The sequence below is a fragment of the Pelodiscus sinensis genome, chromosome 5 (genome assembly GCF_052426305.1).
Source record: "Pelodiscus sinensis isolate ZL-2025 chromosome 5, ASM5242630v1, whole genome shotgun sequence".
Classification (NCBI taxonomy): domain Eukaryota; kingdom Metazoa; phylum Chordata; order Testudines; family Trionychidae; genus Pelodiscus; species Pelodiscus sinensis.
The window spans coordinates 22,252,760-22,271,596 of record NC_143056.1 but is presented as its reverse complement, the minus strand read 5'-3'; the positions used below and the strand labels follow the sequence as shown (position 1 = coordinate 22,271,596).

General features: G+C 44.0%; 1 protein-coding gene across 5 annotated transcripts in view; it reads left to right on the top strand.

Annotated features, from left to right (window-relative positions):
• The first annotated feature begins 11,477 nt into the window (after window positions 1-11,477).
• WDR20 (WD repeat domain 20) overlaps window positions 11,478-18,837 on the top strand; it is an 85,372-nt gene continuing 78,012 nt past the window's right edge. For all 5 annotated transcript variants that reach the window (XR_003088743.3, XM_006119985.5, XM_006119984.5 and 2 more), the window contains exon 1: window positions 11,478-11,778. Coding sequence is in view for 4 of the 5 variants with exons in the window: in XM_006119985.5 (XP_006120047.1) it covers window positions 11,515-11,778 (264 nt within the window). In the remaining variant the exon portion in view is untranslated. The remainder of the gene's footprint in view (window positions 11,779-18,837) is intronic.

Sequence of the window (18,837 nt, the reverse complement as noted above, 5' to 3'; positions counted from 1 at the left end):
TATTCAAGACACTTGATTAAAATTCAGTGAATGGGTTTCTATTCCTATCTCTGCCACATGATTTCTGTGCATTCCTGAGCAAGACTTTCATAATACATAAACACAAGGAGGTAAAACTAAGACTGCATGGAAATTTAATTATAGCATTTTCTAACTTCTGAGTAATTGACTTTGTATCCTTCCTGTTCTTTTACAGAATTTTTTAGGAATGTAAATCTATTTGCATTCTTGTATCATGGCCATCATAATGTTATTTGAGTGTTTCAGGTGTGAGGTAAGGAAGGGAAATAGAATTTTAGCATCTGAAATTGTTCACAAAAATAGATCCCAGAGAGCTGACATAATGAGGAAGAGTTGAAATGTGAAGCTGGATTTTTTAGCACCTTCTGCTATGGATATAAAACCTAGTGGTGGCCTAAAGAAGTGCAGACCCTGTTAAGGATACCAGTTTGCAGAGACGAAAATGGGCCGGTACCCAGTACAGGCTGATATAGCATACCGGTAAGAAGTGGCTGCCAGTACTTGCCCATGCATCGTTGACAATAAAGTGCTGTCATGGCAGTACTGCCGGACCCTATCCTGGGCCCTTTAAATTACTGCCAAAGCCCCAAGTGATACGCACTGTGCAGTGCTAAAGGGGAGGCTGGCAGATGCTGGTCCGGAGTCCTGCCCTTCTCCCAAAGCTCCATGCGGCTCCTGTCCTGGGAAGATTTTTAATTTACTTTCACCACTGCATGACTGAGCAAAGGTTTATGCTTTGATAGTAGTTTAACTGTAAAGTGCTGCCCCTACTGCTAAAAAGCTGTGCTGTTTCCTAGATTCTCAAGCCTTGTAACTGACTATGCAAAGTTATATGGGATACAGGAGGATATGTAACTCAAAAGAGTGATCCATAATACAAGGTTTGATAGCCACTGCTCTCATTACAAAGGATTATCTAAATTCCCTGAGTAAATCAGAATAAATTTAATCTAATTTTTTAATAAAATGAAGTTGCTTTGCTGAACTGTAGCTGGCAGCCACAAAACTGAATTATGTACTTTTTGTGTTTCAGTTTTCATGAGTCAGAAAGTCTAGTTGAAATAAAATAACTACCTAATCTTTCTTTGGACAAATAATATAAATTGGACTGTAAAAATGGCCTAATTCATTGTTCAATAGAATGCTGTCAGACTTTTGCACATGGGTACACTTGACATAAGAGGAGTCAGAAATTCACTACTTTACAAGTGATAAGCAGAATTTATTAAAATCTCAGCTGCACAAGAGAAATCAGTATTTTATCATTATCAGTGGAACTGGAGTCAGAAGGCCCATGTTCCTTGGAGGGACTGCTGTTCAGGGTAATGAGCCACATGCAGACTTTGGAGAGGTTATGTAGCCGGTTGGACCATAGTTTTTTATTAAAGTTCCACTTGTTAAACTTAACCTGCATAACTCTTGGCTTCACTTATTAGCAGCTCAGAATAAGAGCTCCATTGAGCCGTGGAGATTGAAAGCCCAACCTAGCCCAGCAACATGTCTAATGAAAGGAAGAGTTCAAGCTGTACCCAGATTTGCCCCCTTATTGGTGAATAAGGGTATGTCTACACTACCCCGCTAGTTCGAACTAGCGGGGTAATGTATGCATACCGAACTTGCTAATGAAGCCCAGGATTTGAATTTCCCGGGCTTCATTAGCATAAAGCTGGCTCCGCCATTTTTAAAAGCCGGCTAGTGCGAACCCCGTGCCGCGCGGCTACACGCAGCACGGGCTAGATAGTTCAAACTATGTAGTTATTCCGAACTATCTGTACGCCTCGTGGAACGAGGTGTACAGATAGATCGGAATGGCTACGTAGTTCGAACTATCTAGCCCGTGCCGCGTGTAGCCGCGCGGCACGGGGTTCGCACTAGCCGGCTTTTAAAAATGGCGGAGCCGGCTTTATGCTAATGAAGCCCGGGAAATTCAAATCCCGGGCTTCATTAGCAAGTTCGGTATGCATACATTACCCCGCTAGTTCGAACTAGCGGGGTAGTGTAGACATACCCTAAGACAGAGATGTCTGTAGCCTTCTGAAGCTTACCTTTGCCCTGGTCTACACTATGGAGTTACAGTAAAACTCCAGTGATCCGGCATCCAATGGTCCGGTACTCCTGATGATCCGGCACCATCTGGAACCCGGAAGTACTCCGGGCAGCCGAACAATTGGAGCAGCTCTGCCCCCGGATTCCCCGAGTCAGCCACTGGTCAGTTTCAGCAGCGGCTGACTTGGGGATGCCTGGGGTGAGGCAGAGCAGCTGGGGTGCTGCCCCCCACTCTACCCCAGGCCCCTCATAGCCCCCCCCCTTCCGATAGTCTGGCATACCTGATCATCCGGCACCCCCTGGGTCCTAAAGGTGCCGGATTATTGGAAGTTTACTGTACAGCCAGTCCCCGGGTTACATGGATCCGACTTAGTGAGGCAACCCCGCACTAGCTGCTTCCCCCCAGCAGACCAGGGAGACGCGAAGCTAGCGCCCCCCCCCAGCAGACCAGGGAGACGCGGAGCAGCTTTTCTCAGCAGACACCTCAGCTTGAGAATAAAGGACTGAGGGAAGTGAGGTGTGGGAGAATAAAACTGAGCTCTGGAGAAATGTTTGGCTAGAGTTTCCCCTACAATATGTACCAGTTCCGACTTACATACAAATTCAACTTAAGATCAAACCTACAGTCCCTATCTTGTACGTAACCCGGGGACTGCCTGTATTTCAAAATAACCCCCATTAGGTTGAATTTATAAGCAGAGTGTCCACACGACCAAACCCATTATTTCGAAATAATGGCTTGGTTATTTTGAAATCTGCACTTCTGCTTTCCTCAGAGTATAACGCTAATTATGAAATAGTTATTTCAAAGTAGACTTAGTATGGACGATCCAGTGCTGCTAATTTGAAATAATTAGCCTCCAGAGGCCTCTCACAGCTGCAGCTCTGACAGCTCTGGCCACACCTGGCATTTCCACTGCTCCCCTTCTCCTGTGGAGCTTAAAACTCCTGGCAACAGGAGAAGGGCTTCTCATGCAACCAGCTTTGCAAGCCCCGTGCAAGACAGCAGCCAGCAAGGAAGCCATGAGAGACCCCAGTGCTCCCTCAGAGCTTCCCACAGTTGCCAGTACTTCTGCTGCTCCCTCAGCACCATTGGCCAGGGGTGCAGGAGAGTTCTGGCCTGGACTGCTCTGGGGACCCTGGACCTCATCATGGTCTGGGGAGATGAAACTAACCTCCAGGATCTACACACCAGAAAAAGGAATGTGGAGGTCTATGGCCAGATCGTCGCCAGGTTGACAAAGGCCACACCTGGACCCTGAGCCAGGTCTGAATGAAGATTAAAGAGCTCTGGCAGGCCTACCACAAGACCAGGGAGTAGAGTGGATGCTCCAGGGTGGCACCACAGAGCTGCTGCTACAATGACAAGCTGAATGCTATTCTGGGAAGGGGAGCCGGTCACTTCCCTAACCAGTTGACACCATCATTGTCAAGTCTGGCCAGGGCAAGCCTAGTGTCAGTGTCCAGGAGGGTGGGGTGGTAGAGGAGGAAAGGGAGACCAGCCAGGTGACAATGCCTGCCAGCCTGGATTTGCTCCTCATCCTGAGCCAGTCCTGTCCTCCCAGGATGTCTCCCAAGTTTTGGACGAACCCAGGGAAAGTACTTCAGGTGAGTTCTATAACTTCCTCTATCTACACGTGGGGGCAGGTGACAGGCTGCAAGGGGCTGTGCTCTCTTCTCTTGTCCTACTCGGCTTGGGGGCCATACAACAACCTGTGCACATGGAAAACCAGTCCAGAGCACTCAGCTCCATGATGCTCTCACACAGGAACTTGTCGGTCCTTCTCATAAGGTTCCTGGATACAGCGTGGAAGCAAACGTAACATAGGTTTATTTCAGTGCCCCTCATTTTCAAAGTGCACACTCAAAGCCTCCCTGATGTTGACATCAGCCCTTTGAGCTCCTCTGATAGCTCTAGTGTCTGTTTGCTCAAACTTTACAGCCAAGTGCTGTGCCTCTGTGCTCCACCCTGAGCAAACAATTTTCCCTTACTTTCACACAAATTAGGCAAAGTGCAACAAGCTGTGATAACCACGGGAATATTTTCCTCAGTGACGTCTAGCCTTCCATAGAGACACCTCCATCTTGCCCGCAATCTTTCAAAGGTGTATTAAGCTACCATGTGGCACCTGCTCAGCTTGTTTTAAAATGCTTCTTACTGCTGTTCAGGTGCCTCATGTTTGGTTTCGTGAGCCAGGCCCGCAAAGAGGTAAGTCAGGTCTCCTAGGATCACAATGGGCATTTCAACATTCTCAGCTGTAATCTTATGATCTGGAAAGTCCCCCCTTGCAACTTTCTGTACTGGCCAGCGTTCCTGAAGATGTATGCATCACCTTTCTGTACCACCCCACAATGCTGTCTGTGAATGTCCATGGTGATCCACAAGCACCTGCAGCACCTTTGAGATGTATCCCTTCCTGTTGATGTACTCAGTGGCAAAGTGGGCTGGTGCTAAAATCAGAATATCTGTGCCATCTATTGCCCTGTGACAGGGCAATTGTCTCACACTAGAAGACAAGGGTTAAAAGAGTCCCGGGAAAGGGTTTGGGGTACCCAGTCAGAGCCCAGCAGGGCTGTATAAAAGAGGATGGTTTGCCAGGAGGAGCACACTCTCTTGCTCCAACTCTGGAGGGACAGGGACCTATCTGTCTGCTAGCAGGGGTACCTTGGACTGAGCAGTGCTGGGGAAAAGCAGAGTGAGTCAGGGGACCTCTGTCCTGAATAAACACAAGGCAGAGGCTATAGGAGTCCAGGGAGGTACTAGGGCTCAGAGGAGCAGGCAGGACAGGAGAAGACAGCAGGTTCCTACTTCCCTTGCCAATGATGAGTGGCCCTTTCAGATGGCAGTTTGCCCCTGAGGTAGGGGCTATAATGATAACTGGTAGTGGGTCACTGAGACAAGGTAAGTAAAGGAGGTAGGGGGTCCCTGAGATGGGAGGACCCCAGAGTGTGGGGCACTGATGGAAGGGTGCTGAAGTCTGATAGAGACACAGGTCCAGATGAATGCTGGAGAACGGACATAAACATAAACATAACAGCAGGCGAGACACTGCCAGGAGTGAGTGCTCTGAAGCTGGACTGAGCTAATTCTCAGAGTCACCAGCAGGAGGTGCCCTGGTAGTGAGTCATACTACTGCTACACCCCTCCACAGCTGGGAAATCCCATGTCCACAAACCCAGCCACTGCACTATGCATATTTCCCAGTGTCACGGTCCTCTATATAGCAGAATGCAATTTATTACCCTGCATCCTGCACACCTGCAACAGTACAGCACAAATGATTTGCAACTGCAACTAACCAGTAAAATTTGGGAGTCATCAGTTTCCACACGGCAATTGCTGCACACTTCTCAACAGAGAGAGCAGCTCTCATTCTGGTGTCCTTGCACTGCAGTTTGTGGGGTGGGGGAAAGGGAACTCAGCACACAGCTCCAGGAAGGTTGCTTTACACATCCTAAAGTTCTATAGCCACTAATTTTCATCTCACACATGTACCACGAGGTGATACCACCAATCAAGATGATTTCCCTAGTCCAGTGTTTCTCAATTTTATTGACCACGGAACCCTTTTAAACTCAAAAGAATTTTGTGGAACCCCTAATAATAGTCTTATATATGGAGCTGAAAAAGTAGACCACAAATAAGTAAGGATAATAACAAACAAATGCTAAACAAGGTCATGAGATCAACATTTAGTTTAATTGCACATATCTAAAACCAAAAATCGCATTTAATGTGTACAAAAAATAAAGCTAAAAAACTAATATGCATTTAATATTATTTATTATTATTATTAAATCATACAATATTATTGTAATGGAATTTTCTCATGGAACCTTTACTTTCACTTCATGGAACCCTGGGGTTCTGTAGAACACCATTTGGGAAACACTGCCCTAGTCCAAAAGTGCCACTTTACACTGTACAGCTGCTTTATGACTGTCAAATGTGACTGTCAGGCTCCTCTGACTCTTCTTACTCTGTCAGTAATTTCAAGATGATCTCCACTGCCATGCGTGAGGTCCTTCTTACCACAATTAACAAAACACATGGGAGAAATGCAGGGTTCATTCCTTCTCACTGCAGATGCTGGACTGCACAGCAGAGAATGGCAGTTGGAAAAAAGGCACGAAAGAACACTGTAAGCCCCTGAACAAAGCGGTGCCTTACAGGATTTTTTGCATGGTCCCAAGATGTCCCGTATTTTGTTCCACGCTCCCACAATACTTAGTGGCAGATGGTATTGCCAGACACTGTGGGATACATACCCACAATGTATTGCTCTTCCATTCATTAGTGTGAGAGCTATCTGTCAACAGAGGGAGCAAGTGTAAACATGCTTTGGCAACTTTTTTTAGTGTGATTTCTGCCTGTTGGCAATAGTTTTGTTGACAAAATTTGGTTGTGTAGACATACCTTAAGTATTTGTAAACTTCCTCTTAAAAGTAAAGAGAGTGAACAAAGTAATTCAGTATGAATGCTTCCTATGTTGCAAGGCGCTAAGAATTCACTAGATGGGGCTAAAACAGTAAATAAAAACCTTGGATAAAAATAATTCTACTGCACAAAAACATAGCATCATATTCTTCACCATTTTAATGATGTAGTCCACCCTGTCAAAAATATCTTTTTCTGGTGAACCATTATAAGGAAGCCCTTGATAAACAATGGGTGGCTTGTTTTGATAGTTTTATATTAGTTAAATGCATAATTATACAACAAAATTCCCATCCAGCATTTTTTGATTCTGTCCACCTGGGCCTGCTCAACTTTCCACAGCTCATCTGATGCTAAAGTTGTTTTGGGTTTTTTCTTCTCTGTGAAACTTAGATCATTTAAACAAAAAACTGACAAACTGAGAAACATGCTAGTCTTATCTCTAGTTATGATGCTTTTTTCTCTTTTGATAGTAAGATCTAATTGACAGTTTTAAAAACTAATTTATCTTTATCATAGAATCATAGAATATTAGAACTGAAGGGACCTCAAGAGGTCATCAGTCTAGTCCCCTGCATTCCTGGCAGGACCAAGCACCATCTCATCCCTGATAAACATTTATCTAACTTCCTCTTAAATACCTCCATCAGATGTTAAGGAGAATAATTTTTCTCCTTACTCCATATAACACCCTTTTAGGTACTTGAAAATTGTTATGTTCCCTTCTTAGTCTTCTGTTTTCCAAGCTAAACAAACCCAATTCTTTCACTCTTCCTTCATGGGTCACGTTTTCTAGGCCTTAATGATTTTGTTGCTCTTCCCTGGACTGTCTCCAATTTCTCCACATCTTTCCTGAAGTGTGGCGCTCAGAACTGGACACAATATTCCAATTGAGACATAATCAGCACAGAGAAGAGCAGAAGAATTTGTTTCTCATGTCTTGCTTAACAACACTCCTGTTAATGCATCCCAGAATGATGTTTGCTTTTTTTTTTTTTTGCAAATGTCACGCTGTTGACTCATATTTAGCTTGTGGTCCACTCTGATTCCTTTCTGCAGTATGCCTTTGTAGACATTTTGTATGTGTGAAACTGATTGTCCTTGCATAAGTGGAGTACTTTGTATTTGTCCTTATTGAACTTCATTCTAATTACCTCAGACAATTTCTCTTGTTTGTCCAGATCACTTTTAATTATAACCCTATCCTCCAAAGCTCTTGCAAACCCTCCCAACTTGGTATAATCCACAAACTTTATAAGTGTACTTTCTATGACATCTACATCGTTGAAGATGATATTGAATAGAACTAGTCCCAAAACTGATCCCTGTGGAACCCCACTTGTTATACCCTTCCAGAATTACTGTAAACCATTGATAATTACTCTGTGAGAACTGTTATCCAAACAGTTGTGCACCCACCTTACAGCAGCCCCATCCATGTTGTATTTCCCTAGTTTATTGATAAGAAGATCATGCAAGACTGTATCAAATGCCTTACTAAAGTAATGATCTGGACAAATTGGAAAATTGGTCTGAGGTAAACAGGATGAAGTTTAATAAAGACAAATGTAAAGTGCTCCACTTAGGAAGGAACAATCAGTTTTACACATACAGAATGTGAAGCGACTGTCTAGGAAGGAGTACGGAAGAAAGGAATCTAGGGGTTATAGTGGACCACAAGCTGAATATGAGTCAGCAGTGTGATGCTGTTGCAAAAAAGCAAACATGATTCTGGGTTGTTGTGAGCAAGACACGAAAAGTCATTCTTCCGCTCTATTCTGCGCTGGTTAGGCCTCAGTTGGAGTATTGTGTCCAGTTCTGGGCACCGCATTTCAAGAAAGATGTGGAGAAATTGGAGAGGGTCCAAAGAAGAACAACAAAAATGATTAAAAGTCTAGAGAACATGACCTATGAAGGATGGCTGAAAGAATTGGGTTTGTTTAGTTTAGAAAAGAGAAGATTAAGGGGGGACATGATAGCCGTTTTCAGGTATCTAAAAGGGTGCCATAAGGAGGAGAGAGAAAACTTGTTCATCTTGGCCTCTGAGGATAGAACAAGAAGCAATGGGCTTAAACTGCAGCAAGGGAGGTTTAGGTTGGACATTAGGAAAAAGTTCCTGTCAGAGTAGTTAAACACTGGAATAAATTGTCCAGGGAGGTTGTGGAATCCCCATCTCTGGAGATATTTAAGGGTAGGTTAGATAAATATCTATCAGGGATGGTCTAGTCAGTATTTGGTCCTGCCATGGGGGCAGGGGACTGGACTCGATGACCTCTCGAGGTCCCTTCCAGTCCTAGTGTTCTATGATTCTATGATACACAAGATCCTCCTCAGAATCCAGCAGAACAAGGCTTCAGTCATCCTTATAGCACCAGCGGGGCCAAAGCAGCACTAGTTCCCCAGGCTGCTGAACCTGTCAGTTTCTCCACCTCATGGCATGGAAACTCCATGGCTGAACCAGATTGAGCTGCGGTGTTCAGACTTGGTTAGGGAAGTTTTACTGGGAAGCACAAAACCCTCCTGTTAGCAAAGGCACACTAACAGAATAGAATTTATTAAATATAGGGCCTGATCTGGAATGGTGATATAATGCTTTTGTCTCAGAAGAGGGTTCGTCCTGGAACCTGCCATATCTAATCACTGGTCGATTTTACAGATTCCAATAAACACAGACTCACTTTCAAATTTAACAGAAATATATATATTGTAAAAACACAACAGGTGAAACACTATAGTCAGTAACAATGAATCAATACTGAACAACTCTTCTATCAGAGTCTTCCAGCAAGAAGGAACTGACCAGATGACGCATTGGCAGAAACCTATATGTACCACAATAAGGGCACCACTCTAGGGAGTTCCACAGCCAATCCGATGGGTATCAGTAGGGAAAACCTTCTGATGATTATACATTCAGCATGCAATAACACACACACCTTGGAATGGACATGAGCAACATATCTCGAAGAACAACCATTACAAGCAATAGGCAACCAATTTTTTTTATGTCAATAGTTGGGGAATCTGAGTCCAATAAAGATAATTTTGTAAAATGTTTCCTAGAGAATGATTTCTTTTAAGATGTTAATTTTTTTGCTTTGGCAAGGTTTCAGTTGTAACTTGCTACCTCTGTAATTTAACAATAAAAGATAATAAACACTTCGAATGCTTACAAGTTTAGCTTTCTTGCCAAACTGCATGAAAAGATTGCTTTTCCTATATGCCATTTCAGAAGGTGTTATTAATCACTTATACCTCACAACAGTGTTGTTTCTAAACCTACAGTACAAGCAGAGCTAACATGTAAGGGCAAGATCAGCACAATCCTATTATTAAAAAAGGGTAATGAGAGTAGCAATTCAGATGCTTTAGTAGCACTGGGAGCACTGTGAAAAAGGATGCTACCTTAGCAATACCTTATCAACCAATCCACTTTCCATTTTGAAGACTGCAAAATTTTACAACCCATTTGGAGTGTTTTAAAAAAGATATCCCCTAATTCACAAAAATAACCTCATTGTTTGTTATATGTTCGACTTTATCATGCATCATGCATCTAAAATAATAATCCTATATCTTTCTACAGTGCCTTTCATTTGAGAATCTCAAAGCATTTGACTTATCAGTTTGCGTTCACTGTGTATTTAAGATGGTGGTATTTCTATTTGGAATTTTTGGCCTTGATTCTTTCAGTTTATTTCTGCACATAGCATTTCTGCATGTTTGCAATACCAAGCCCTGAATCTGGGCTTTGCCAGCAGAGAGGTGCCATGAGGCTGGGAGAATCAGACACTGGAGGGTCCCTCAGCATAAGGGAGTTTACTCTAGTGGCATAGGATCCAAAAATGCCCTTCTTTGCAGACCAATGCATACATATTCAGGATGAAGAGAGGGAGTGTCAATGGTAGGAGGAGTCATGATTGGAGCATACTGAAACCCAGCTATTTAAGGCTGTTGCAAAAGTGAACATTAAAACATAATCTGGCACTGCTCTAATTTATGCCAGGAACTAAATTCCGGTGGCTCCATAACCCAGGATATGCTAAGACAAACCAGGACTGGGAGAGCAGCTGGCACAGAAACACTCTATTATCCTCTTGCTGGCTGCAAATTTCCCCTGTGGCCATTTCTGCCCAATGTAAGGCACCTTTCTTTCTATGTGCTGCTGGAGTGGCAACAAAGGGCACATGAGAACTGGGCCCTTTGGTTTATATTTGATTAGATGCCTATTGATAGGTGTACATTTATTCAGTAATGATGCCTAATGTTGCCCTGTAAATTAGTGAGAACAATCATAGGAGGTGAATGTGGGCACAGAGAGATGAAGTAATTGTCCAGGGTCACAGCAAGCAAGAATCCCAAGAGTATTCCTGACTCTCACAGCTGACAATTTTCTAAGATAGGAACAAACATGGTGCACAGTGGTAAGTTATCCAGCACCTCAGAATGCTGCAGGATGCTCTGTTAAAACCCTGCCCCAGAACTAAATCACCCTTTGGAGTCCCAAGCCCAAGGCATTAAACCCTGCTTGTGGGCAGGGACGCTGGTGGAGGTGTTGAGAGCCATTGAACCATACTGTAAGCCCTGGATATAATGGGAACCACTTAAAGCGAGGGGGTGCCACAGCACACCCCGCACCCTTCATGCCAGTACCTAAGCCCTCCCCCATCTGTCCACAGCACCACTTCCCCTCCTTCAGACACTGCCCTCCTCGCCAGAGGTCTGACAGCCGGCTCCTGCGCTGACAACCAATAGCAGCTCTCCGTGGGCGAGCCCCGCTCGCTCGCTTGAAGGCCCGCCCCGCCCTGCCTCTCCCAAGAGAAGGCTCCTCCCCTCTCCCCCACGAGGGGCCGCCCAGGTTTCAGGCCAGCTGGCACATGCGCAGAAGCGCAGTAAACAGACGGACTCGCTCCTCCCCCTTACGGCTTTTGCGCGTCGAGCCTGGGGTACAGCGACTGAGCGGCTGCGCCTGCGCCGTGGGGGCACATCCGGGCACTGGGGCAGGATGAATGCTCCTTTCCAAGATGGCGGCGGAGGGAGGAGGGAAGGAGATGAACGAGATTAAGACCCAGTTCACTACCCGGGAGGGGCTGTACAAGCTGCTGAGCCACTCGGAGTACAGCCGGCCCAACCGGGTGCCCTTCAACTCCCAGGGCTCTAACCCGGTCCGCGTCTCCTTCGTCAACGTCAACGACCAGAGCGGCAACGGCGACCGGCTCTGCTTCAATGTGGGCCGGGAGCTCTACTTCTACATCTACAAGGGGGTCCGCAAGGTACCGGGGCAGCCGCGGGGCGGGAGAGGCCAGGGGCCAGAGCTGCTCGGAGCACGGGGGGCGTGCCGGGGGGACCTGCTTGGTTGCAGTGTGGGCCGGGAAGCTACCTGCGAGGGCCGGGGGAGCCGGACGCCAGGCCAGCGAGCGGGCTTTGCACCCTTCTGCGGGGGTGGAGGGTGCCCACACGGTTGTGGGGCCTTCCCAACCGGAGGCGCTTTGTGGCCGAGAACTGTGCCTGTTCGCAGAACAAGGGGATGTGCATGGTGCCGGGCTGTGGGGAACAGGATTTCAGGACTCAGGTAGAGGTGTGAGGGGAGATCCCTGAAAGACTGGAAAGGGACTTCTTGGGTCGTGGAGTGCAGACCCTTGCTGTGGCTGGCAACCGTGTCCTGTAATCCCAGAAATACATTTAAAAACTAGTTTAATTTTTAACTCACCGGCTAAAGTATGTTCCTTGTATAGTCCCTTCTTTGGCTGGAGGCAGTAGGTTCGGTAATGTAACCGGCTATTATAGGCTGAAGACTATAGGACACTCTCTGCAGGGTGTATGGTATTAGCACGGGGCTGCCAAATCTCTCATAGGGTGGGGTTTTAGTTTTATTTTGGTCAGGAAGAAATATTTCACATTCAAAATGAAAAATTAGAGGTCTGATGTTTTAAATGACCATCTCTAGATAGGCCTAGTGGAGTGAACTGAGTACTTTAAAGGCTGAGATTTGATAATTCTAATTATGACATATTATAAAAGCTTTCTTTGTGAGAGAAGTACTAATTCCAAATATGGCTCCCAACCTGTGAATATTTGATGATGCAGGTCTAATAGTTGGCAAACAATCCCCATTTAAATATATGTAATTGCTGTCTTGACTTCTTGGTACTATGTGATTCCTTCTGATAATTTGCATCACCAACTGAGCAAGTGTCATGTTTAATATATATAAATATAAACATAACTAATCTGGAAGTTCTATTGAGATGTTATCTATTTATCTTGGGTACATATGAACCCTCTCTTCCAATTACTACAATATGTGAGCATCTTAAACTATATCCTTTAAAGTGTATATCCTTTTAACAGTTCTGAAATGAAAGGAAGAATTATTATTCCCACTTTAGAAATGGGGTTTGAGGCATAAAGAGATTTAGTGATTCACCCAAGGTCACATTGGAAGTTTGTAGGATAGCAAGTTATTAAACCTGGGTTTACGGAGTTCCAGGTGAGTGCTCAAACCCACTCTTTCTTGCTTGGTAATGCATGTAAAATGTAAGCACTACCTAACTGCAGAGTCTAGTAAGGATCAGTTGGTAATGTCTAACAACTGAAAAGGCACAACTTGAGGAGTTTAGTTGTATGAAACAAGTGCATATGCACACTTGAGTTGACATTTACATTATTTAACTTAATATGTTACGAGTCTTGATAATTTGGGGATGGCTTAAGTAATTGTGAATTAAATTTAAATACTGATTTGATATTTAAGTTCCTAGAGTGGTTGATATTGAACAGTTATTTGCCCATTCTTATGAACAAATGTCTTTAAAGCAGAAGTATTATAGTCCATATAGTGGCCTTTCTACATGAGTCAGTGAGGATATTTCATATGGTTAAAATCTGTCCATCTTCTAACCCCCTTGTGACAGCTACGAGTCTATTATTTTGTACTTAGTTTTCAGTATAGAATAATTGCAAACTTCTGCTACTGTTTTATTTAGAGCAGCTCTACATGTGACTCTTACCAAAATCTTTTTTAGTCATTTATCTCACTTAAAGAAAAGTCTAGAAGCTGAAAATGTGCCATAAAAACAGGGAGCTGAGCAATTTTACAGTTTCTGAGTATTTATCTGCATTCTTCTAATAGTTTTCAATATCTTTGGTAAAACAGTATTTATCTTTGTATTTGGGGTATAATAATAATTGAAACTGTACCTATTTGCTGGATGTCTGAGAGTTTTGTGGCATATTATAAACTCTTCAGATAATATAGTAAAATATACTAGCTGTTTAGAACAGAATTTGTTAGAGTTGGTCAAAGAAATGTTACCAGTAAGACCTTCAGGACAGATACTTGGATTATTGTTTACATTATGAATGTATTTGGAAATATCAATGAACTTGAAATCATTATGATCTCTTCTGCAGATTGGGGCCCATTCCTTTGGTTTTGTGTAGAAAATTGATATTAGCATAGGGAAGAGAAGATTCTCAGCTGACAATTACAGCTGTTGGAATGATTAACATAATTTTCATAAAGAAAAGGGCCATTTGTTACAAAACTTGCTACTGCTTCTTTCTGTGGTATATAAGGAGAGAAAGAAGAGCTCAATGGTAAATTAAATTAGAAATGTAAAACACTCTTAAAATAAATATGTATAAACTGCTGTAAACTTCACTTACAGCATGGTTCTAAAGTTGTCTAGATTAGAGAAAATTTAGTCAATACTAGTTACCCAAGACTGATTAAACTTGGGTACTTAACCTGTGTTTATGCTGGGAAAATGTTAAACTCAATTTTAGCAGCTGCTTCTGGTGAACAATGTAAGTCTGAATTTACACTTGGAAGTGAGGTGTAGGATTTTTTGTGTATAGTTTAGTGTGTAGTATATACTAGGATGTAATAATGTAGTTGATTAACTGATAAGCAGAAGCTTATAGATTAATGCTAGACTATACTCATTCCCTCATCCCCACAGTAATTTTTTTAACAGGCTGGCCAGCAGCCTGACTCATGCTGGGTGCAGGGCCTACCCCAACTGTGGCTCTGCATTTAAAGTGTATTAGGAGCAGCCTGGCTCAGTTCCAGTTTGTGCTGGGCCTGGGAGCTCAGACACCCTCTTCCCTCTACACACAGACAGGGGCTACTTTATCAGAGGCAGCAGCACAAGGTGACAAGCAGCTGGTCCACAAGAGGAGCTGGTTTTTAAACTGGCTTCACTTGTGCAGGAGCTCCTGCCTGGAACCCTGTGCTGCTGTCTGCTCTGCCCCCAGGGACTATAGAATAGTCCGCTAACAGATAAGAATTGATGAGGTTATTCAATTAACCATACTCAACATTCCTAATATATACATATGACTTGAATGATCAGGAGAAATAAAGTTTAGTTTAAACCAGTGATTATAATTATAGCTCAGGTATGTTAACTAAAGCAAATTGAAGTTTGCATTTTAAAGTTGCAGTATAACTTAGGTTAAAAATAATGTTTTAATTTTATCACCTCTTCATACCTGTTAAGCAGTCTTTAAAAAGGCCTTGTTCATTAGTTTCTGCTCATGTTTCTGTTGAGGTTAGGGAAGGAATTGCTGGTGTCTTCAGAAGTAGCAGGGTTCATTCCTCAGGTTTAGGTAACTGCTTGCAATTGGATCTTTTCCAATTAAATAACTTAAATTAACCATGGTACATACTAAATAAAACTGTGAAAGAACTAGTGCATGTGTAGTGCATGTGCAGTGCGGGTCTCGCGCATGTGCAGTGCGGGGCTGGCGAGTAGTTTTTGCCACGATCGTCGAGCCCTGCCAATAAGGATGTTAGCATGTGTCCATGTACACAATTAACTGCGGAGTCTGGGCTCATTGGTTAATCATAACTGATATATGCAGCCTTCCTCCCCACCCATGCTTTCTGCCTCTGTATCAGAGGCAGTGTGGGAGAGGTGGGAGCCGGTGCTCAGGGGAGCCAGCTTTTAAGATGACTCTCTATGCATGCTGGCTCCCACAGAGTGGGCTCCTCTTACCCACCTCCCACAGAGGCAGCAGCATGGTGGCAGGGGGAGTGGTGGTAGAAGGGAACCAGCTTAAAAGCCAGCTCTCCATAAGCACCGGCTCCCACAGAGCCGACTCCCTCTTTCTCCCCCCCCCACTGCTTCTCTATCAGAGGCAGCAGGGTGGGCGCAAGCAGGAGCCACCTTTAAAGCTCCTGCCTGCCCTCCTGTGTGCAAACATGTAAAAATGTCAGCAGTTACATGTTTACACAAACAATTTTTAACATCCCTAGTTACAATGCTCCTTCAGAAATGTAGAATAGCATTTTGCTTCGCCTTCAGAAATGAAAACTGTGATTACAATGAGTTATTCACCTTAAACACCTCTAAAGAGGTACAAACTAGGGTTGTTAAATTTAATCAACTAATCGACTAGTTGATAGATTTTCCATCAACTAGTCGATAAGCGGGGGAGCTGCAGTGGAGCTCTTAATACATTTAAAAGGCTAAAGTGCAGCTGGAGGGACCCAGCACAAGCTGGGACAGCTGATTCCCAATTTGTGCAGGGTCCCCCCTTCTGTGCACAAGCCTTTGTATTTAAAAGGCTGTAAAAAAAGGTTTGTGCACAGTGAGGGGACCCTGCCTGAGCTGGGAATCAGCTGTCTTGGCTCATGCGGGGTTCCCCCTGCTGCGCTTTAGCTTTAAAATGTGTCTCAATACATTTAAAAAGCAGAGATGTGTCTGGGACTAGGTGTGAGCTGGGAATCAGCTGATATTCGTGGCTGGTGCCTGCTACCCCTGCAGAGATGGTGCTACATGGAACAGACTTTTAAGCTGGCTCCCCCCCAGCATTGGCTCCTGTTCCCCCCTGCTGCCTCTATAGAGGCAGCAGGGAGGTGGAAAGTGATTAGTCAAGGGGCTAGTCGACTATTGAATATGCTTTTGCTTATTGGATAGTTGATTAGTCGCTTACATCCCTAGTACAGCCCCTGCAGAGGAGAATATATATACTGGTTCAAACTGGGTTTCCAGGAGTGAGGAAAATGAGTATTTGGTGGCTTAAACAGGTTACGTTTAAACTGACTCAAGACCACCTTTCTGGTCCAACAAATGCAGCCTAGAGCCTTAACTCTTGCAGAAGGATTGAAAAGACTTTGGCGAGAAGAGCTCTGTTAGACTGATGGAAGACCTTTGGTAAAGTTTTGAAGTGAATATATGCACTTTTATTGATTTTTAATTTCTGGGTAATGCCTTTTGCCTTAAGAATAAAGGGTGCTTGCTTAGAAAAAGCAGAGTGGCAACTTGTAACTGCTGGAGATATTGTTTATAGCCCTCAGGGAGAAAGTAAATCATGGGTGCCAGCCTATAGGCTATTGGCTTGCTGGTGATGTCCTAGTGTAAAGCACAGTGATCCAGCCATAAAATCCTGAGGGGGAGATATATGCAGGTCTCTTCCAAGACAAGTGATGGCAGGGAGCTGGAAACTTTAAATGGGTACCTTTGTGTGACCAAGAAGGCAGAATTCAGGCACAGTTATTGTGAAACTGTGACAATTATCTGTGCTGCTGCAGGTTATAAACTTTTGGTGTATACTATACTTAATTCATTAATGAAATAACTTGGAAATGGTTAAAATAGTTTGACATCCCAGTCTGTCTGAATCCAAATCACATTCCAAAGGAGATTGTTTTAAATCATTTTTCCTTGGCTGCTTCCACATCTCAAATCAGCTTCATCTGCCATTTTTGTTTTGTGAATTAAACTTTGGTTGCAGGTCTCTTTATCTAGACTACTGAATTGTGTTGCTTTGGAAACGAATCCTGTCTAAGGATTGGTGTTCCTAGTGATACTTTTTTAACCTGATTTCTTGGAGGTAGAAACAGGAGTTGGGTACTGAGTTTAATATGATGTAAAAGTGTGTGATGTTGAGAGACTTTCGGTCTCGAAAAAAATTCTTCAAATTGCCTTTGGAGACTTTATAGCAAACAACTAGGTTCTTCCAAATTTTCCCCATCTGAGTATATTTAGAAATTTATTTGAGGAAGGTAACAGGAAAAGAATGAAATACTGGAAACTGAGCAGACTAGATCATCTGTATGCCAGCTATTTAATGTAATAAGTCATTAATGCAGTGTTTTCTGTCCAGTTACAGCAGGGGTGGACAATAATTTTTGATGGGAGGGGCATGCCAAAAATTTGGTAAGTGGTCAAGGGCTACACACTTCCATGAAGTTGAGTGCAGAACGGAGCTTGGGTAAAGGATGGGGTGCGGGAGGGATTTGGGAGGAAGGAGGAGGTTGTGATCTGAGGCAGGGGAATGGGGTGCAAGAGGGGATTTGAGGATTTGTGTTGTGTCCTAGGGCAGGAAGGGGTTGTGACCTGGGGCAGAGGATTGAGGTGCTGAATCTAGGAGGGGGTTTGGGTGTAGTTAAGTCAGAGGATTTGAGTTATATGAAGTAAGGGAGCAGAAGGTGGGGGGCAGGAGACTGGGGTGCCAGAGGTTCTGGCCAGGAGACGCTTATCTGGGGGACTCTTGGCTAGCAAACCAGCAGGTTCCCTGTTTTCCATACCCTGACAGGCTGCTCAGATCAGCTGGCTGTGGGGTCATGTGCATCTGAACAGCTGGGGTGTGTGTGGAATTCTTTGTGTGCTGCCTGTTCTTCAAACAGGAAGCTCCCATTGGCCAAACTAGTCAGTGGGAGCTGCAAGATTGTGGTGGAGGTGGAGGCAGTGTGCAAAGCCTCTTCTCCCCCTGGCTCACAGTTATTCACAGACAAACAGGGCCCCACAGCCAGCTTCTCGGAGTTGTTTGTGAGGGCAGGGAGCCTGACTGAGGCTTTTGCTGCGCCCACGGGCCAAATCCAGCAGCTTGGTGGGCCAAATCTAGCCCATGGGCCATATTTTGCTCAGACCTCAGTTACCAGGAATCCAAAGCTCCAAAAACTTAGTTTCTAACTTTGTCTTAAATTTAGATCCAATGTATAGGGGAGTGAAATTGTATTTTAGTAAGAAGTTAGGGTTGTGCTGTAATAAGGTGTGGCTATTTTTATGAAATACTGGCTAATTAAGTATTCTGGGGAGTGTTGTTACGTTCTTGTGGTTTGTCTCCACCTCAGCAGGACTAGTTATGTACAGCAATCTCCTGTTAAAATGAGGGCTTTGCTAGAGATTAAGTCCAGAGTTGTTTTGACAGCACTGCCCACCGGAAGAGAGGATTGCTATCTGATGCTCACTTGGGAGCGCTCATGGTTGCATGTTTGCATCTTCAAAATAAATTTCTATCCAGAAGATAATCCTCCTCTTGGAGGTCCTTTCTTATGCTTCTTAGCTGCTGCAGTAACTGAACTCTCAGTGGTTTCTGTG